The sequence below is a fragment of the Trichosurus vulpecula genome, chromosome 4, assembly GCF_011100635.1.
Source record: "Trichosurus vulpecula isolate mTriVul1 chromosome 4, mTriVul1.pri, whole genome shotgun sequence".
In the NCBI taxonomy this organism is placed as follows: Eukaryota; Metazoa; Chordata; class Mammalia; order Diprotodontia; family Phalangeridae; genus Trichosurus; species Trichosurus vulpecula.
The window spans coordinates 133,388,601-133,408,903 of NC_050576.1; the positions used below are offsets into that span (position 1 = coordinate 133,388,601).

The window sequence follows — 20,303 nt, forward strand, 5'->3', positions numbered from 1 at the left end:
ATTCAGTAATGATCAGCATACTAAAATTCCAGAATTTTTTTTTTAATTTTCCCACGCGACAATTCTGACAATTCTATTTGATAAGCTATTTCACCTTAATATATTTTTCTTTTCTTCCTCTTCCCAGAACCACAGAAAAAGAAGGTTCTTGGTCACCTCCCCCTGTGGAAATCAAGCTGATTTCTCCCTTGGCAACCCCAGTTGATACACCCAAGAGAAAACCAAGAAGGACTACAGAAACAACAGAAAAAGCTGTTGGAAGGAGCAGAAGGAAACTGTCTTCCTTTCCAAAGCAAGTTTTACGCAGGAAGATGCTGTAATTTTTTTTTCTTGTTTTTAATGTACACCCCAGTTTGTAAAGTCATCAGAATTGTGTGGATTATTAAAAATCATCTAATTTGGAAAAGAATAATTTATATAAATTATTGTAAATTTTCATAAATAAATGGTCTTCAATAAGTAAAGTAACTCCATATGGAGTATGATTCCTTCAGTCACATGCAGTTTTTTCTATTTTATATTAAGACTTCATACATTTATATAATATGTAAATACAGCTTATTATTGGAATGTTAAATAAACTGTATACTTCACAATATGTTTTCAAATTGTTGAGAGGAGTTGAATGTGTATTACTGTTACAATTTTATGGACTTGTAATAACTACTACTTTTTTTACAACTCATTAATTTGTGATTTAAAATTTCTCTTAAATGAGGATGATTGAATTATTGGTTTAGTTCGGGGGCAGTTGATTATCCCAATAAGGGTGAGACTGGGAGGCCATTGTATTAAGCAGTTAAAAGGTCATTAGTAAATTATTTATAGCTTTTGATTTTGACGAAGGAGGAATGCCTTTATTATCTAACATGCTCAAATTCCTGAGTAATACAGTGGTTGCTATATACAGTGGCATGTCCAGTTTAGTACACTTAGACTTTGCATTTTCAAATGCTTAATCATTCAGAGCCTGGTTACCCTTATTGAATTGGCTAGTTCATCGATCAATAACATTTCCTCAAGAACACATGGGAAAAGGTAGGGGAGGAGGTTTGAAATAATTTTTCCCCACTTTACAATTACAATTCATTAAATACTATACTTTATTTCTAGCATTGTGCTAAGTATTTTGAGAAATACAGATACTTGTTTCACTGTCCTTGCACTCAGGGAAGCTTATATCATCTGTAGTCTTGCAGAGACATAGTATTTTTTAACCCTTTATTCAGGAGTAGTAGCATGGTGCTGATGGACACAGTAGAAGAGGCTAGAAAATGTTGACTCAGTTCACAGAGAGAGTACAAGTAATGAAGTACTTAAAAAGAACAACCCTTTCGTCTCTAGAATGTATCTGAGCAAAGTTTAATTGGTGGTGACCCAGAATCCATGAATAAACTAGAGTTATAGAAGATTGCCTAAAAATAATTTATAGCATGTAACTGATAGTTTACAATGACTCCATTAAAAATTAATCATCTGGAAAGTTGGCAGACATTTTCATACCAGGTTGGGTTAGTGTAAGTTAGAAGTGCTTTTCTTAACTGTATTTTTCTCCCAGAAACCATAAAAAGAATGAAAAGATAATGGAAATACCAAGCATGGACAGTGTAAAAGTTGCAGTTCGAGTTCGGCCTTTCAATCAGGTAAATACTTTGTGCTAATCAAAAATTTCATACTGATTTCGACTTAATGGTAACAGAAATCAGCCTTCTCTTTAAGCTGTTTATTTGGATGGTCTAGACTTGTTTAAATACATTCTCTGAGTAGCGTATTCCAGAAGTATCATTTAGCCTTAATGTCAGGTAAAACTTGCTAACAATTAGAATTGTTGAAAAATAATATGGAAGGTGGGTTTCTTAACCTTGGAGGTCTTCAAGCAGAGGCTGAATGACCCTTCATCAGGTATCATGATGGGGATTTGCTTTAAGGTACAAGTTGAACCACACCATTGATGTCCCTTCTACCTCTCCAGTTTTGTGATTTTGTAATTTATTTAAACACAAGTATATTCATTAGAAAAAGCAACACAATAGAAAGTAATCTAATGTTAGTCTGTCAGTTAATTTTTTGGATGTAAAGAAAATATTTCAAGACAGCCTTTCACATATGGTAAAGTAGGATTTATGAAACAAAATTGTGGAATGAAAATTTTTCCTTCCATACTTTTTTCAGTCCAGAAGTGGATTAACCAATTTTAAACTTTATGCTCTTTTAATAAATCACAAAAACTTAACATGCTTTGCAAAAACTTTAAAAGACTATCCTTAGAAGATGTTGATTCGATTTGAGAATTTGCCAAATATCCAACTTGGGACTAGAACCCCTATTTGAGTAAAATGTAGTAAGTATTTTTAATAGTAAAAGTTGTTACGGCTTTTTTCATAAAAGTACATTTTGTTTTATTGGTTTTAATGTCAGTTTTCTCAGTGATTATATGATACCTTGTCACTAACCTACTATTGTAAAGAACCTTTGAACTGATTATGAGGAAAAACAGTTATTTTTTGGAGTTAAGAATGGTCATAATTTCACACCATTCAGTTTCTGTTGTTTTGTTCTTTTACATTGTTGCAGTCATTTCTCCGTGTGTGTGTGCGTGTGTGTGTGTGTGTTTGAACTGTACTTACTTCCCTTCCCGTTTGTCATAAGAGAGCCCCATATGGAAAAATACATATATGTATATACTGGGAAATGTAACAACATGCTAGGAAAAGATTAATCCTGGAGAGGTCAAACAAAGCTGAACAATAGCTCTAAAGAGCTAAACCAAGAATTTACATGGTATGAAATTCCTCTGTGACTCATTTTGTATAACCATTAAAGACCCCAGACTTAGAATCTGGAAGACCTGCACTTGAAGTTAATGTCTGTGTGACTAATTAAGGTCCTTGGTCTGTCAGCCCTTTTCTTCATCAGTAGAATGGGGATGATAGCTTATTGCATTGGGTTGTTAGGAAAATCAAATGTTAAGAATGGTAACAAATTCATATTTATGTAACACTAAAATCTGCAAAGCACTTCACATTTATCTCATTTGATGTTCAGAGCAATCCTGTGGACCAAATGCTATTATGTATATTTTGTGGATAAAGGAAACTGAAGCCCAGAGACATTGGGTGACCCTGCACAAGGTCAGGAGGGGGTTTGGGGCAGTTTACTCCCAAATTTCAGTAAACTGCAGTATACCTGCCGTACTATGTAAAGTGCTTGGAAAACTTTTTGTCTGTTAGAATTGGTGATGTCATCTACGTAGGTAGGTCTGGGTGAGGAACCTTCATTTACCAGTGCATTTTCACAACTTACAGAGAGTTGACCGCAACATTGAGAGGCTGTAATTTGTCCAGGGTCACACAGCCAGTATGTGTCAGAGACAGGATGTGAAACTAGTTTGTCTTCACTGAGGCCAGGTCTATGCCATTTCACCTCCTTTACAAACTTTAGCTATCATTAATCAGTTAACATTTATTAAGCACCTACTGTGTTCCAGGCATGCTAAGCACTGAGGTTACAAAGCGGCAAAGGCCCTCTTGATCATTGAAAAAATGATCGTTATTTTAAGAATTTGGCTAAGTACAGTATCAAATCGCAGGTTGATGATTATCATCTTTGCTTTTGCTAATTGAAAAGTAATTCAGCCCCTCCACACTCAAAAAAGTGGCACTTTTAGCTCTTGTAATTGAAGGTAATCTTGGGTTGTAATAAATCTTAGGAAAATGGAGTAGATGGGTCCAACAGCAAATAAATGTTAAGACATTTTAGTATTCTGCCTCCTGGATGGCTTCTTACTCCTCCCCCTTCTCTGTTTTTTGATAGGTACAAGAAGGAAGTCGTTTAGGAGAAAGGTGGGTTGAAGTTATATTGGTTAGGGCTATCAAACTACACATGCTTTTTCCGTACCTATAGTCTTATTCTTTTGTACATATTGATTCTCTTAATCAGAATGGTAGGGAGTGGTCTGGGAACTCGTGGTGTGGGCTTGAGATGAGACAAGGTGAAAGGTCATCAATTAGAGCCCTAGGCCACAGGGGTGGACCCTTCCAGTTCCATACAGAGAAGAAAGTTCAAACAGGTGGAATGACGTTGATGACCAGGAAAGTGGTCAGCTTAAAACTAAGCAAGAGAAGGCAAAAATTCTTCAGGCCAGTGGGATCTGAGTTACTATGTCAGAAAAGAATAGCTGCCATACTTAAAAAAGGAATTATTTGTGGATAAAATTGATTAAGAGAATTATGTACAAGGGAATAGACTATGGTAAGGCAAAACCTTTTGTAGGTTGCCCTGCCCAATATAACTTAAACCTATTTTTCTCCTAAACTTCCTTGTACCCATCAAAAAAAATAGAGACGGGAAGATGGGAAAGGCATTGAGTCACGAGGAAGTCACAGTATCTTTAGAGTTCACTTTCCTCATATATAAGATGGGGACAATTTTATACATACATAATCTAGTACACAGTGTAAGCACTATGTAACTCAGCAATTATTATCTGTGTTTGACCCTGTTGTGCTATTTAACATTTTCACCAAATGGCTATGGTTTATAGTTTAGCTACCCAAAATGTGGCTGATCTGAGAAGCTGCACAGTCAGGCATGTTTAGTACTTAGATGGGAGACCTGTTTGCAGGGTGTAAATAGGTTCTGGGGGACATTTATAGCTGTCTGATATTACGTGGAAGAGGGATGATACTTGTCCTTTCTAATCTCAAGAGGGGAAAACTAAAATTAATGGAAGTTGCAGAGAGGCAAATGTAAGCTTGATATCAGGAAAAACTTCTTAAAGGTATAAACTGCCTCAAGAGGTGGTGGATTTTTAGGAGATGATTTGCCACTTATGACAGGTTATAGTGGGGATTCATTTTGGGTATGGGAATGGAAAGAAGGGAGTCCTTCCAACTCCAAATATTGTGATTCTCTAACTTGAGTAAGGGCATAGAAAGCATGCTTATGAAGATTGCAGATTACAAAAAGCTAAGCAGAATAGCTAATGCATTGGATGACAAAAGCCATGATCCAAAAAGATCTTGACACACAGCACACATAAAACCTAATCATGTAAAATGTAATAAAGATAAGAGGGTATCTGCGTGACTAGATTAGCATTTTTCCGAAAATGATCTAGTGGTTTTAGTGGACTTTCCAGTGCAGTATATCAGTTTGATATGGCAGTCAATAAACCTGATACCATCTTGGGCTGATCGATGTGGGCTACAAGTCTAGAAGACTGATAATCCCTCTATACTTTGGTCAGATCACGATTGGAGTGTGCTCGTTTCTGGATGCCCCATCAAGGAAGGACTTTTGTAAGCGAGTATTCATAGAAGAATGACCAGGATAAAGAGCCTAAGGATTATGCCATGTGAGGATGGGTTGAAGGAATTAAGGATATTTAACCCAAACAAATCATGGGGGATTGGGAGAAAGCAGCATGATAGCTATGTTTAAGTGTGAAGGGCAGTCATATGGAAGAAAGATAATGGGCATTCTTTTTGGACCCAGAATGCCAAACTAAACATGGTTGGAAAGAGCAAAAAGGCAAATCTTAAGGTAAAAGAAAAACGTCCAGATAAATGGAGCTATCCAAATGGTCTTAGGAAATAGTTTGTTTCTCTTTTACTAGGGGCCTTCAAATAAAATCTGGATCATCACTTTTCAGGCATTTTATAGAGGGAATTGTTAATCCAGTTGAACTAGATTTTTTTTTTTTTGAGATCCCTTCCAATTCTGAAATTCCACAATTTTGTCCTTAAATTCCATTAGAAAACCAAAAATCTAATTTGGGTGGGTGGTAGAAGCAGGTGCTACCTAGTGAGTCACTTGTCTAAGAATTCACAAAGCAAGACAAAACCTAAGACTGAGACAATAAAAGTACCCATCTTCTCTAACAACAAAGAAGAAGGCATCTTCAGAAAAACAAGCTTATTGTTGAGTAACTGGGACTTATGACTTTATTTCAGGCATATTGCATTAATAACTACAGATAAATATAAATTAAAATAAATTTAATTAGATAAGCCATCTCTAGTTATTCTAAGACTGTTTTCTGGTTTGTCTTTAGCGAGAGAAGAATGCAGGAAGCAGATGTGTGATTTCAATGCAATCTGGAACCACCACCACTATATATGACCCCAAGAACCCAGAACATATAAAAACTTTTACTTTTGATTTGGCATATTGGTCTCACAGTGGTTTTCAAAGGGACAAAGATGGTGTACTTATTTCAGCTGGTTCTAACAGTGGATTTGCAGGCCAGGTAAATTATCTTAAAATGAAATTTCATTGGTGGTTTTTTTTTTAATCTACAAAGTGCAGATATAAGATAAAAGTAGATTTTGACAATTTTACCAAAACATATTGGTAATGATAGATGTGATAAGACTATATATGTTCTGCATCCAAGTAAATGGTACCTTTCAAAGTAGTTGCCTTGAGAGTATAAATCTTTATCCCAGTGATACTGCTATGGTTCTACATGTTTTGGCAACTTTTGTAATTACATCAAAAATCTACTTATGGAAAGCACTGTTCCAGGCACTGGAGAAGATGAAAACAAAGATGTTGTGCTTCTCTCATGGACCTTTTAGCAGTATATATATATTTTAAAATTTCTTCAATGGTAGCAAGTCATTATCACTTGAGGGTTGATTTGATTTTTCAAAACATGCAAAATTCACTCCTAGTTCAGCGGGGTGAAAAAGGTAGATAATCAAAGAGGACAATAACCCTTTGTGATTTAAAAAACAAAGGAGGGGGCAATGACTAGAGAGTAATGAAACTTGTTTCCTTGTATAGCTTCTAAATCGACTCCAAAAATAATTTCAAAAGAGCCGTGTTGGATTAAGTGAGACTGATTGCTTCCCTACCTCACTTATTCCCCCACCCCTCACCTCCCCCCACCCGCAGTAGAATGTTTTAACTTTGTATGAACAACACCTAGGATCACATTCCCTAGGTCCATTTCTACCTGGGCCATTCAGACTTTTGCTACTTCCGAGCACGGTGGGTGCTAGTATGAAGTCTTTTGGAGGGTACTGGACAGGATACTAATATTTGAGCTCCAGCATTCTACCAAATGGGAAGCAGCCAAGGCAGAAAGCCTTCTAGGCTTTGGCCACAGGAGTCCTTCCTTGGGAAATTGCTTAGATAGAAATCTTAAGCTTGAGTGCTGGGGAAGGGAAAGATTAGGGGAAGAAATCTGTGCTTCATGAATGCAGCTTGGCAAGGAGATCTTCCACATCCCTAAACAAGAATGGGTAGGCATGGAGTTCTCAGCTTCTATGAATGCCCTTTTTTTGGACATCATCTTTTCTGACCTCAATGTCTTTTTGCCGGCTTTTTCTTCACTGCTAGTTTTTTGCCTCACAGACTTTGGGCTGTATATTAGCTCCTGGCAAAAGTACTTTTTCTCTCTTCATCATAGTGGCTAGCCAGTTTGCCTCATTCTCTTACTCCTTGGCCAAATGTTTGTATGCCAGATTCACCAAGGCTGCTTTCACCTTTGGCTTCTTTCTCTGGGTCTTTTATTTTTCCATGACCTTCTGTCTATCCTTATCTTCCTGCTCTGAATCATTCTCATCTTCATAATTCTCATTTTCTCCATCTTACTCCTACTTCATCCTCGTTTCCTGTGTTCATATCCCTTGTGGGACACTTAGTCTGTAGAGACTTAGAGCAAAGGAAATAAGGAAGGGCAAACATAAAGCATTTATTAAGCTCGCATGTGCTTGTTCTTTTTGTTTTGTAAAATTTAGATTCAGTCAAAAGGCCACACTTAAGCATTTATTTTTTTAATATTTTATTTTTTCCCAATTACATATAAAAATAATTTGACATTCTTTTTTTTTAATTTTGAGTTCCAAATTCCTCCCTCCCTCCCTTTCCCCGAACTTGAGAAGGTAAGCAATTTGATATAGGTTATACATTTGCAATCAAGCAAAACCTTTCTATATTATTCATGTTATGAAAGAAAACACAGACCAAAAAAAAGCCTTTAAAAAGAGTGAAAAACACATGCTTCAATCTACATTCAGACTCCACCAGTTCTTTCTCTGGTGGTAGATAGCACTTTTCATCATGAGTCTTTTGCAATTGTCTTGGATCGCTGTATTGCTAAGAATAGCTAAGTCATTCCCAGGTGATCATCATACGGCATTGCTATTACTGGCCAAGGAGTTCTGTACAGTGCTGCAGGAATGGTGGCTGTCCTACATGGGTGCTTGGGGGCAAAAGGAATGTAAAAACTGAATAACGCGATTCCAGTTTTGCTTAGAATACGTGAACACACTTAAGGATTCAGAAGGCCACAGGTTCCCCACCCCTGGCTCTAGGCATTTCATGAAATGGTGGTCCCAGGCAGAAACTCACTGCTCAGGAAAGCCAAGAGAGCAGAATTGTGAAAATTAAAGGGAGGGAAAAGAGTCTAGAAAATCTATAGTATCACAAATTAGAGAAGTCGAAACAGTCCTTCAGATTTAAGAGACTCGAGAAACCTTATCAAGCAGTTTTAAAAAGTCCAGATTCTACTTCATGATTCTTTGAGAGGAAGTTGTAGGAAAAAGGAGTGAGAGAAAAGAAACTAGGACTAAAACTGAATGAAAAGGGGGGCTTAGAGGGGTCTGGACTTGTGAAGAAGGACAGGGGTTGAATTTGGGAGAATTTTGAGGGTAAATAAGGAGAATAACCTAAGCTAAAAGAGAAGGGTTCAATCTGAAGGAGTTATGCACCTGAAGAAAGAAAAAGATTAAAGCAAAAGGATCTGAAGAGAAGAATTCAAGAAGATAGTAAGCAAAATAAGGAAAAAAAATTAGTAAATTGGTAAATTAAATAATGAAAGAAGCATGAGATTAGTTAGAAAAGGGGAAAGCAATAGAGTATAGCTGTGAAGTCGTTATGGAAACAGAAAGGCAAGTTGGAGAGTTCAAGTGTTTAAGAGGTGATAAAAGCCTGCTAAAGGGCTTAATGAGGTGTTTGGAAGGTGAAGTATAAGCACTCTGAAGTCATTTTAAAAGCAAGGCCAAGATTCCTATTTGGTATAGAGAAAGGGGAAATTTTTGCAGTGCTTTTTTTTTTTTTTTGTATTTTTGCTACACACAAGTAACTGCAATCTATATTACGCTTAGCTGATCTACCTCCCAAAAGAGAAGGTGAAGTGGCATTTTTCCACACTCCAGGTTAACAGGGACAATGAAATATTCTTTAAAAAAACATACTAGGGGCTGGGGTTGGGGTGGGATTTGAAGTGGAAGAACCTTGACCCAAGTCAGGAGGTTGGAGAACGGAAGAATGTCTCACAGCAAAGGATGAGGAGGGAAAAGACAGTGGTCCTTAGAGCTTAAAAAAAGGAAAAAAAAATTTGAAACTTTCCTTGAAGAAGAGAGAGCTAGATGCTCTGAGGAGGAAACAGCTAGGTATCCTCCAAATGATAAAGCAGATCCACAAAAGCTCTCCTCTACTCTAGAATGGGTGAAAAAGAGGAGGAAAAGGAGTAAGTGATGATGATTCTCTATACAGAAGTACTGAGGCAGCTCTTTGACAACCTTATAACAATAGAGATGTCTGTTCTCTTTGCAGGACACTTGTGCAATGTTCCAATTTTCCAAGGCTTATCAAAACAGGTGATTACTATCAACTTCTAGTGATTCACATGGGCACAAATGATATTTCCAGAAGGTACCTAGAGAGTGTCACCAAAGTTACAAAGTTTAGGTAATAAATTGTAGACCACCAGGGTATAGGTTGTGTTTTCTTCACTGCCATCAATTGAAGGCAAGGAACACACAAAACTTAACAAGCAAGTTAGATTCTTTAAAGATGTGTAGAAAAAATAGGAACAAATATAGGTAAGAGGATGAATGTGCGTGTGGCATAGTCTTATGAAGACATCAGAAATGTCACATGATGAGCTGAAATTGACGAGGAAAGCTGACAATGAAAAGATAGTCCTTTTTTTCTATGTTGGTGGAAAGAGAAGGATCAAAGAAGGGAAAGGAGGAAAGCATGGTATTGATGATAAGTAAAAACAGAGAGAAGGCAACATTGTTTAATTCCCACCTTGCTTGTTTTCTCTGCGTAGAATTAACTTTGCACTAGAAAAGAGAGAACAAAAATGGCTAACAGAGAGTTAATATGCAAAATAAGTAAAGAGAATGACAGGAGAAGCACCAAGCTTCCCTTGATGAATTCAATGCACCGGACACAGATAAGCCACCTCTTTGAGTATTGAAAGAATCGACAGGTGCAATTGCTACTCCGCTGTCAATATTGTAAAGATTGTGGAGACCAGGATAGACTAGAGAAGGACAAAAAAAAAATTCCAGATTTTTTTAGAAGAGGCAACACAATAGAGCCTGCAAACTCTCTGAGTTTGACTTTGATTCCTGGGATAATTCTAGGATGGATCACTTTTTTCAAAGGATGCTACAAGACAAAAAGCTAGCATAACATTATCAAGAAAAGGTCTTGCCAAGACCGCAGCTGGAAAACAGGGACTAGCGTGAGCTCACCACTGAGTCCCTCCAAAAACCTATAAAAAATGGCTCTGAACCAATTCTAGAACTGCAGAACCCACAAAACAGCAGAGGGAAGCAGGCCTCCAGCCTAGGACAGCCTGGATGGTCTCTGGGTGAGGTCTATCCCACATGGAGCTGGGAGCAGAGCGGAGGGGAGCAGAGCCCAGCGGTGAGCGGCACAGACCAACCAGACCAGGAACCAGGCGGAGTGTGCCCTAGCACCCTGAATCAGTGAGCTGCGGCAGTTACCAGACTTCTCAACCCACAAACACCAAAGAAAGCAGAGAAGGTTAGTGGGAAAAGTTGCGGGAGTGGAAGGAGTTCAGCCACTGCCCCCGGGGCAGCAAAGGTGGGGCAGCGACAGAAGTATAGATGCAGTTGCTTCCAGCCCCAGGTCCACCTGGTGGGAGGAATTAAGTGGTGGATCAAAGCAGGAGTGCAGAGCCTGCTGAAGAACTAAGTCCAGTCCCGGTTGGGGGTTCTTGGGGAAGGAGGAGTGCTGGTGTGGCAGAGCTGGAGCATCCCCCCAGGCATGGAACATAGTTCTCTAAACTCTACAAGCAGTCATACCCCTCTGAAAAACTCAAGGGTCAAGTTAGTTGTCTGGGAATATGGCCAGGCAGCAAAAACGCACCCAGATTCAGTCTCAGACTTTGGATTCTTTCTTTGGTGACAAAGAAGACCAAAACATACATACAGAAGAAGTTAACAAACTCAAAGAGCCTACAACAAAAGCCTCCAAGAAAAACATGAACTGGTCCCAGGCCATGGAAGAGCTCAAAGGGATTTGGAAAAGCAAGTTAGAGAAGTAGAGGAAAGTGACTTGCTAAAGGAGACCCAAAAAAATACTGAAAAATACACTGATGAAAACAACACCTTAAAAAATAGACTAACTCAAATGGCAAAAGAGCTCCAAAAAGCCAATGAGGAGAAGAATGCCTCCTTGAAAAGCAGAATTAGCCAAATGGAAAAGGAGGTCCAAAAGACCACTGAAGAAAATACTACCTTAAAAATTAGATTGGAGCAAGTGGAAGCTAGTGACTTGATGAGAAATCAAGATATTATAAAACAGAACCAAAGGAATGAAAAAGTGGAAGACAATGGGAAATATCTCATTGGAAAAACCACTGACCTGGAAAATAGATCCAGGAGAGATAATTTAAAAATTATTGGACTACCTGAAAGCCATGATCAAAAAAAGAGCCTAGATAATATCTTTCAAGAAATTATCAAGGAGAACTGCCCTGATATTCTAGAGCCACAGGGCAAAATAGAAATTGAAAGAATCCATCGATTGCCTCCTCAAGTAGATCCCAAAAAGAAATCTCCTAGGAATATTGTCACCAAATTCCAGAGCTCCCAGATCAAGGAGAAAATACTGCAAGCAGCCAGAAAGAAACAATTTGAGTATTATGGAAACATAATCAGAATAACCCAAGATCTGGCAGCTTCTACATTAAGAGATCGAAGGGCTTGGAATATGATATTCCGGAGGTCAATGGAACTAGGATTAAAACCAAGAATCACCTACCCAGCAAAACTGAGTATCATGCTCCAAGGCAAAATATGGATTTTCAATAAAATAGAAGACTTTCAAGCTTTCTCAGTGAAAAGACCAGAGCTGAATAGAAAATTTGACTTCAAACACAAGAATCAAGAGAAGCATGAAAAGGTAAACAAGAGAAAGAAATCACAAGGGACTTACTAAAATGGAACTGTTTTGTTTACATTCCTTGATGTATATAATTCATGAGACCTCAGTATTAGGGTAGCTGAAGGGAATATGCATATATATATATATATATATATGCTTATATATATGTATATATGTATATGTGAGTGTGTATGTATGTGTATATGTATGTGGAGAGAGAGAGAGAGAGAGAGAGAGAGCGGGCACAGGGTGAGTTGAAGATGAAGGAAAGATATCTAAAAGAAATAAAATCAAATTAAGGGATGAGAGAGGAATATATTGAGAGAGGGAGATAGGGAGAGATAGAATGGGGTGGATTATCTCGCATAAAGGTGGCAAGAGTAAGAAGTTCTGTGGGAGGAGGGGAGAGGGCAGGTGAGGGGGAAATGAGTGAATCTTGCTCTCATCAGATTTGGCCTGAGGAGGGAATACCATACATACTCAATTGGGTATTTTACTCCACAGGAAAGAAGAGAGAAGAAGACAAAAAAAAGGAGGGGATGATGGAGGGGAGGGCAGATGGGGGTGGAGGTAATCAAAAACAAACACTTTCGAAAGGGGACAGGGTCAAGGGAGAAAATTCAATAAAGGGGGATGGGTTGGGAAGGAGCAAAATATAGTTAGTCTTTCACAACATAAGTATTGTGGAAGGGTTTTACATAATGATACGCATGTGGCCTATGTTGAATTGCTTGACTTCTTAGGGAGGGTGGGTGGGAAGTGAAGAGGGGAGAGAATTTGGAACTCAAAGTTTTAAAAACAGATGTTCAAAAACAAAAAAAAAAAAGTTTTTGCATGCAACTAAAAAATAAGATACACAGGCAATGGGACATAGAAATTTATCTTGCCCTACAAGAAAGGAATGCAAAAGGGGATGGGAAGGGAGTGGGGTGACAGAAAGAAGGGCTGACTGGGGAACAGGGCAACCAGAATATATGCCATCTTGGAGTGGGGAGGAGGGTAGAAATGGGGAGAAAATTTGTAATTCAAACTCTTGTGAAAATCAGTGCTGAAAACTAAATATACTAAATAAATAAATAAATGAGGAAAAAAAAAGGAAAGGTCTTGCCAAACTTAACTTTCACCTTTTTTTGACAAGGTTGCCAAAGTTCAGAGAAATATTGTAGGTATAGCTTATCTAGATTTTGGCAAACCATTTGAGAAAGTATTGTTCTTTTCTTGTGGAAAAATACAGACTATGTGAAAGTATACTAAGCAGATAGATTCAGACCTGGTCAAATGGTTAAACTGAGAGTAATTGATTAGTTAATAGTTCCATTTTAGCCTGCAGGAGTTCTCCAGTTGAATGGCTCACAGATCTGTGACAGTCCAGTGATGGTTAATATTTTTATCAGGGACTTGGAAGAAGGTATAGATAACATGTATCAAATTTTTTAATGACAGAAATCTGGGAAGCCATCCATCCCGCTAAATGACACAATTTGAAAAGATTGTGAAGATGAAATTCATCAGGGGTAAACGTAAAGTCTTACACTTGGGTTGAAAAAAATCATCTTTGCAAGTACAGGCTAGATGACAATTTGTCTGAAAAAGATATAGTAAGTTTACCAGCCCTAGAGTCAGGAGGACCTGAATTCAAATTTGGCCTCAGATACTAGGTGTATGACCCTGGGCAAGTCACTTAACCTTGTTTGCCTCAGTTTCCTCATCTGTAAAATGAGCTAGAGAAGGAAATGGCAAACCATTCCAGTATCTTTGCCGAGAAAACCCCAAAAGGGGTCACAAAGAGTCAGACAAGACTGAAAACAACTAAATACGACAAAACAGAGTTAAACTCCTCAGTTTGGCATTTAAAAGTGGGGCATCTAGGTAGCACAGTGGATAGAATACTGGCTCTAGAGTCAGGAGGACCTGAGTTCAAATCTGGCCTCAGATACTTACTAGCTGTGTGACCCTGGGCAAGTCACTTAACCCTGTTTGCCTCAATTTCTTCATCTGTCAAATGAGCTTGAGAAGGAAATAGCAAACCAGTCCAGGATCTTTGCCAAGAAAACCCCAAAATGGAGTCATGAAGAGTCAGACACGACAACACCAACAATACCACACATGTAGTAGATTTCTGAAGCAGAATTCCAATTCGGGTATTCTTGATTCCAAATTGAGCACCCTATCCCGCTTCCCTTTGTTTAGCATGTAAAGCCCTTCACAGCCTGGCTCCAGTGTGCTTTTCCACTTTTATATATTATCCCCTTTAGGCACTCTTTGTTTCAACCAAACTACCGTGCTTGCTGCTTCTCACTCATGACTTTCCATCCTGTCCATCCTCACTTCTGCAGCTTAGAATATCTAGATTCCTCCAAAGCTCTCTCCTTACATGGTATATTTCTCCAGCCCACTCCACCCCCAGTTTCAAATACCCCCTGAAATTATTTCACATATACTTCATATTTACAAAAATTATTTACAAAATATATTCAAAGGATCAAATGAGATAATATATGCACAGCACTTTGTAAACCTTGAAGTACCATATAAATGCTAGCTATTATTATTTTCATATGTAAAAATTATTTAGATGTTGTTGTTTTGCCTAACAGTATTATGTCCTTAGAGACAGAGACCCTTTGGGTTTGTTTGTTTTTTTTTGTATTCCCAGCACCTAGCACAGTGCCCAGTACCTGGTAGGTGTTTATTAATGTTTCTTGTTGTTCTCCATTTCCTAAGTTTTCCCACCTGTGATCTTTGTAGAGAGATGTTTTTCGAGACCTTGGCCAAGGAATTCTGGACAGTGCTTGGCAAGGTTATAATGCCACCCTCCTGGCCTATGGTCAGACTGGCTCTGGGAAAAGCTACTCCATGATTGGTTATGGTGCAGACAAGGGCCTAATCCCAAATGTGTGTGAAGAACTCTTTAAAGCCACTGAAAACAAAGAGAAAAACCAACAGTATCAGGTAAGATTTATTCTACCAGTGTCAGTATTTCTAGGTTTCCAGTTCACTGGAATTTTATTTTATGTGAAAAGTTCCCAAATGATAAATGATGACCATTTTTTGTGTTTCAGGTAAAAACACTTTGACATGTCAACCAGACCAACTGTTTGAATATTGTAGTAAACTAAATCATGAAGCACAAAGTTTATTTTTCTGTCTCTGCAAGCAAACCATTAAAAGTTATAAAAAGTGATTTTGCACAGAACCAACCATTTTCAATGATCACCAGAGATTTATTACATCCCACTTTTCTAATTTTTTTCAGTTCCTTAACCCTTAGAACATGCTATAAATGGATGTTTGGTGATATTTTTAAAATAGAAATCAACCGACCAATGCAATCAGCTATTTCTACATCTTCCTCACAGCAACCAGAATTAATGTCAGTGATGAGGAAACTAAGAAATGCAATTCTTTTTTCTTTCAAATTTAACCATTCAAATCAGAGTTCGTATTTCCACTGTAGAAAGATAAATCATTGAGCTGTGGGAAAAGCTGTGTGGTAAGCAGAAATTCAAGTAGAAAGAACTGGATTAATATCCCGACTTTCCTGCTTTTATTTTTTGAGTAAGACTCTCTGTGTTATTTTTTGAGTAAGATCTCTCTGTGTCTCATTTTCTTCATAGTTTGGAAAGTGAGACAAGATGATCGCTGGATTATATTCTATGTATAAACCCTTTAATCCTGTGTGAAAAAAAATGACTAGCCAGCTTGTTCAGAGACCTAAAGCCGGATGACTTGCTTTAATTTGAGGATGGTGTCCATTGCCTCCATTTCACATTTATTCTGAAATGATTAACTGTATTTCAAAGATAACTTTAGAGAGAATCATTCGAAACAGTATTTACTTTATACTTTTGTCTTGACAGGTGACATTCAGTATGCTGGAAATTTATAACGAACAGGTAAAAATAAGTGCATTTTCCAATACTTTGTGATTACCCTTTCCAAACTATCACTTCCTTGGTGGAAGAAACCAGATCATCATCATTTTTATCTAGAATAGTACTTCGCTTCCACACAGTGGTTGCTCAATAGATACTTTCTGGCTGAATGAATGATCAGTATTTTTCCTTGATGTTGGCTACAGTAATAATCCCATTGTCTTTTCCTTTTCTTCTCTTCCATAAGTCACATATGACCTGGCAATGACAAATCCCTCTGGGCCTCAATTTTCCCATCTGTAAATTTTAGGAGTTGGGAGTAAGTAATCTCTGAACTTCTAATTCTAGCATCCTATATTACTATGTTGTTTTTCCTTTACTACTTTCTCTTTTGGGCTATTTCAGTGGATTTGGGGTATTAGTGACGTGGATACCCCTTCCAGTGATATAGATCACAACCCATCCATCCCTCTTATCTTGTACAACTCTTGTCTAAGTCTTGTAATGTTTAATTACGCCTAATGTTTAGAGAACCTTCCTGTAGTTCCCTTTACATTACAGGGATGTAAGTGGTGCATGTGGGCTGAGAATTGGTCATCCCTCATTCTTACCACATAACCAACCTAACTTCTTTTTTGTTTGTAGACATCTCATACTTTACATCATGTTTCTTGTACCATTCTTATGCATTGAAGCCTGCTTTTGTTCATCATGCACCTTCCCATGGTCATTTCAGTGTCCCTTAAGTTTAATTCTTTAGAGACTGATATTCTCTGACTCACAGCCATATAGCATCACCAGAAGAATATTGTTTCTAAAAATATAGGTCTTTGTTTGGGAATTTGCTAACCTGGGTTATCTCTCAAGGCTCTATCTTGGGCTTTCTTTTTTTTCATCCCCTATACTATTGCTTGGAGCAATCAGACTATACAAGCTTTTCTGGCACCATATTTTGTATCATATCATATATATTCTTAATTCTTTACGATATCTTTATTATAATTCCCTTAATCAGTGTCGTCCAACACAATTTCCTTGACATCAGAAAATATATCTTCAGTAAGTATAATAGAAGTTCTTTTCTGACTAGTAATTAAGATCCCATCCTGTCACCCTGAACTCTGATCCATGATTTTTCCTTATCTTGCCTGGTTTTGGGCACACCATACCACTTACTGGGGTGTTGGAAGGTTTCAATCTCTATCAGTGGAAGAACTCATGCCAGTGAAATCAAGGAGCCCTCAAGTTCCTAAATTTGTGTCCCTATTTGTAATCCTCAGTTTGACTAGATCCCCCCTATATATGCCTGACTATCCTGTGCAAGCAGATCTTTCTCTCACTCCTCCATGGGTCTACCCACTGTTCTATGAGATCTTCCTCTGGTTCTCTTTGATAGTGTCACCAATTAAACACATGTCCAGTCCATCTGACTCAATTAAATATTTGACAAAGATATCTTTTATATTACTTCTTGATAATCCCTCATTTGTAACTTGTTGAAAACCACTCATGCCTACTATGTGCCTTTCCATTTCCCTTTGGATGACTTAAACAGCTTTATTTCTTTAGAGATTGTACTATGGTGTTCCACGAGCTAAAGCCATCACTGGAAGAATGTTGTCTCTGTGATAGGAAAAGCTTCTGATTATCAGTGGTCGTCAATAAACAACCGATTTATTCAGGCATTAGGACTTCCCTTCCGAATGCCATACTTGCCACAACAGCTTATCATTTCCTTATGATAGGTTACGTGTCCGTTCACGTGGGTAGTTAAGTTTGGCTATGGCCACAAAGTAGCTCAGATTAAGGAATGAAGAAGCATATTGGAGTATATGGGGTGTTCAGGGAGGTCTAGCACCTCTGATGTGAGGGCTTGCTGAGCCCTTCTTCTCTGGTGTCCACCTTCACCCGACTCTCACCTGTGGTTCCAAGAAGCTGCAGCATGTGCAGTGAACACCTCTCAGTAAAACCCTCTCAGCAGACAGGCTAAACCACTTGAGGAGGGGGAGTTCTACCCAAACAAGTGAAGACTTCCCCTGACAGCATGGTTGGATGGGAACAATATGTTCCAGTGGCCACAGAGGAGGCTAGAGCAGGCAATGTGGAACACTTAGAGCTTAGTCAGACATCAAAGTCACCAAGGCCATCCAGTGCATCCTGGGCCACCACCGGTCGTCTTGACTTATGTCCTGACACTGGACTTTGGTGACTCAGGAAGACAGAGTGATGCTGATGACTTTGTGCAGCTCTGCCTCACTTAAATCTAATTCACGAGCAAGTTGAGACATCATCCACGATGTCATTTCTCCTCTTTGAAAACAAAGATACAACAACAACTGATGATTTGCATCTTTTGTCCCCACCCCACCCCATAACTGTTTCTCATCTCATGCTTTTCCTTAATGTATGGTATTTATAGTCATAAAATCCTATTGTAAGAGCTTAGAACAGTTAGGAGTCTTAGAAAAATTCTAGTCCCACTCACTTACTTAGCTATGAGGAAACTGAAGCCCCTAAAAGTTGACTTACTCAAGGTTATATGGCTAGTTAGTTGTAGATACTAGATTGAAACCCAAGTCTTCCAGTTTGTTAGCTTAATTTAAACTCCTTAAGGTATTTGAAAGTAGTAAAATTATTTCTCTAAAAAGTTCCATAATTCTTTTATATCCAGAAACTAGAAACAGAGACTTAAGTAACCCTTTGTCATTGTTTTTCCCATAGGTTAGGGATTTGCTCTCTAAAACCAAGAAGCCTGGAGGGCTTAAGGTAAGAGAAGATCAACACCAAGGCTTTTATGTAGATGGCTTGACTTCTGTACCTTGTGACAGCTATGCACAAATTGAGCAGCTAGTGGAACAAGGCATTAAAGCCAGAACTACCGCAGCAACAAGCATGAATGCCACAAGCAGTCGGTCCCATATGGTCATCACCATTCAGTTTAAACAGGTATGACTCTGACCTCGCTGTCTCCATCTATAACCAAGAGGTGTTTAGTGAAATACCTTGAAAGTGATTATATGAACTGGTGACCTTGGTGTCCTTACAGGCTTGACCAATATGTAAAGTGACCATATTTCAGACCAAAGAATGTGGGAGTAAAGCAGAATGAAGAAGAGAAGCCAACTCTTCCCTCTTCACTATGTTCCTTAAGACCAGGGGTGGGGAACCTGTGACCTCAAGGCCACATGTGGCCTTCTAGGTCCTCAGGTGCAGCCTTTTGACTAAGTCCAAATTTTACAGAACAAATACTTTCACTAAGGGGACTTGTTCTCTGAAGTTTGGATTAAGTCAAAGGGCTGCACTTGAGGACCTAGAGGGTCATATATGGCCTTGAGGCCACAGTTTCCCCACCCCTGCAGAAGACTAAGAGAACCCCATCATGGTGATTCAGTAAGGGGCAGGGTCACAGATATATCCTAGCATTAGGACAGTTATCCTGGAGCTGAAGATTGTGTTTCCCCATATACATACTTTGTTCTGGAAAGATGTTCTAAGTCATACTGGTAGCATAGTACAGAATACTAGGAATTACTATGAATTAGAATGCTAAAATAAACCAGCTTTTAACAATTTAAGGCATTCTACTAACACCTCTGTACTTCTAGTGATAACTGTATAATCACCCTGAAAAATCTTTTAAAACCTTTTAAATCATCAAAGAAATATTATGTTTAGGATGTTTTTAGCATTAAGCATTTGTGCATCTACTTGTGGTAACCCTGGATTCTTGAAATTTTTGCCAGCAGAATACCAAGTCCTAGGACCTCCTACATTTGGGACTGGTTGCAGATTATTAGTTTGTTGTCCAAGGACAATATCAAAGCAGCCCGTTGCCAGTGGCTTCAGAGCAATTCATTTTTTTTTTTTTGCAAAAGCAACACTTAAAGAAAATGTTTGCTGTTAAATTTTGTTGCTCACGCAACAAACCAAAATAAACCAAAAATAAAATATGTGCCATAAAATGAGTTGAATGAAAAAGTGATTGTCATCATTGATACATGCCACCATATACTTTTGTAATTTACTATTGGTTAAAATAAAGGAAGGGAGGGAACTAAGATGGAAGAATACAAGTAGCAACCCTGCTGAATTCTCCCAACATTTCCCTCCAAACAACTTTAAAATAACTCCTCAAGTCAAATTTTGGAGCAGCAGAGCCAACAAAAGGTCAGAGTGAGACATTTTTCTAGCCTAAGACAACTTAGGTGGTTAGCAAGAAAGGTCTGTGACACCAGGGTAGGGGCCCAGTCCAGAACTGGATAGTAGCAT

General features: G+C 38.3%; 2 protein-coding genes across 2 annotated transcripts in view; both read left to right on the forward strand.

The window, feature by feature from the left end:
• Window positions 1-2,514, forward strand: part of AHCTF1 (AT-hook containing transcription factor 1) — a 119,228-nt gene extending 116,714 nt beyond the window's left edge. The window contains exon 36 of the mRNA XM_036755272.1: window positions 128-2,514. Within this exon, the coding sequence (XP_036611167.1) occupies window positions 128-320 (193 nt within the window). The 3' untranslated portion in view covers window positions 321-2,514. The remainder of the gene's footprint in view (window positions 1-127) is intronic.
• Window positions 1,584-20,303, forward strand: part of LOC118846839 (kinesin-like protein KIF28P) — a 56,884-nt gene continuing 38,164 nt past the window's right edge. Inside the window, 5 exon segments of the mRNA XM_036755545.1 lie at window positions 1,584-1,643; window positions 6,056-6,250; window positions 14,908-15,111; window positions 16,020-16,055; window positions 18,756-18,980. Coding sequence (XP_036611440.1) covers window positions 1,584-1,643; window positions 6,056-6,250; window positions 14,908-15,111; window positions 16,020-16,055; window positions 18,756-18,980 — 720 coding nt within the window.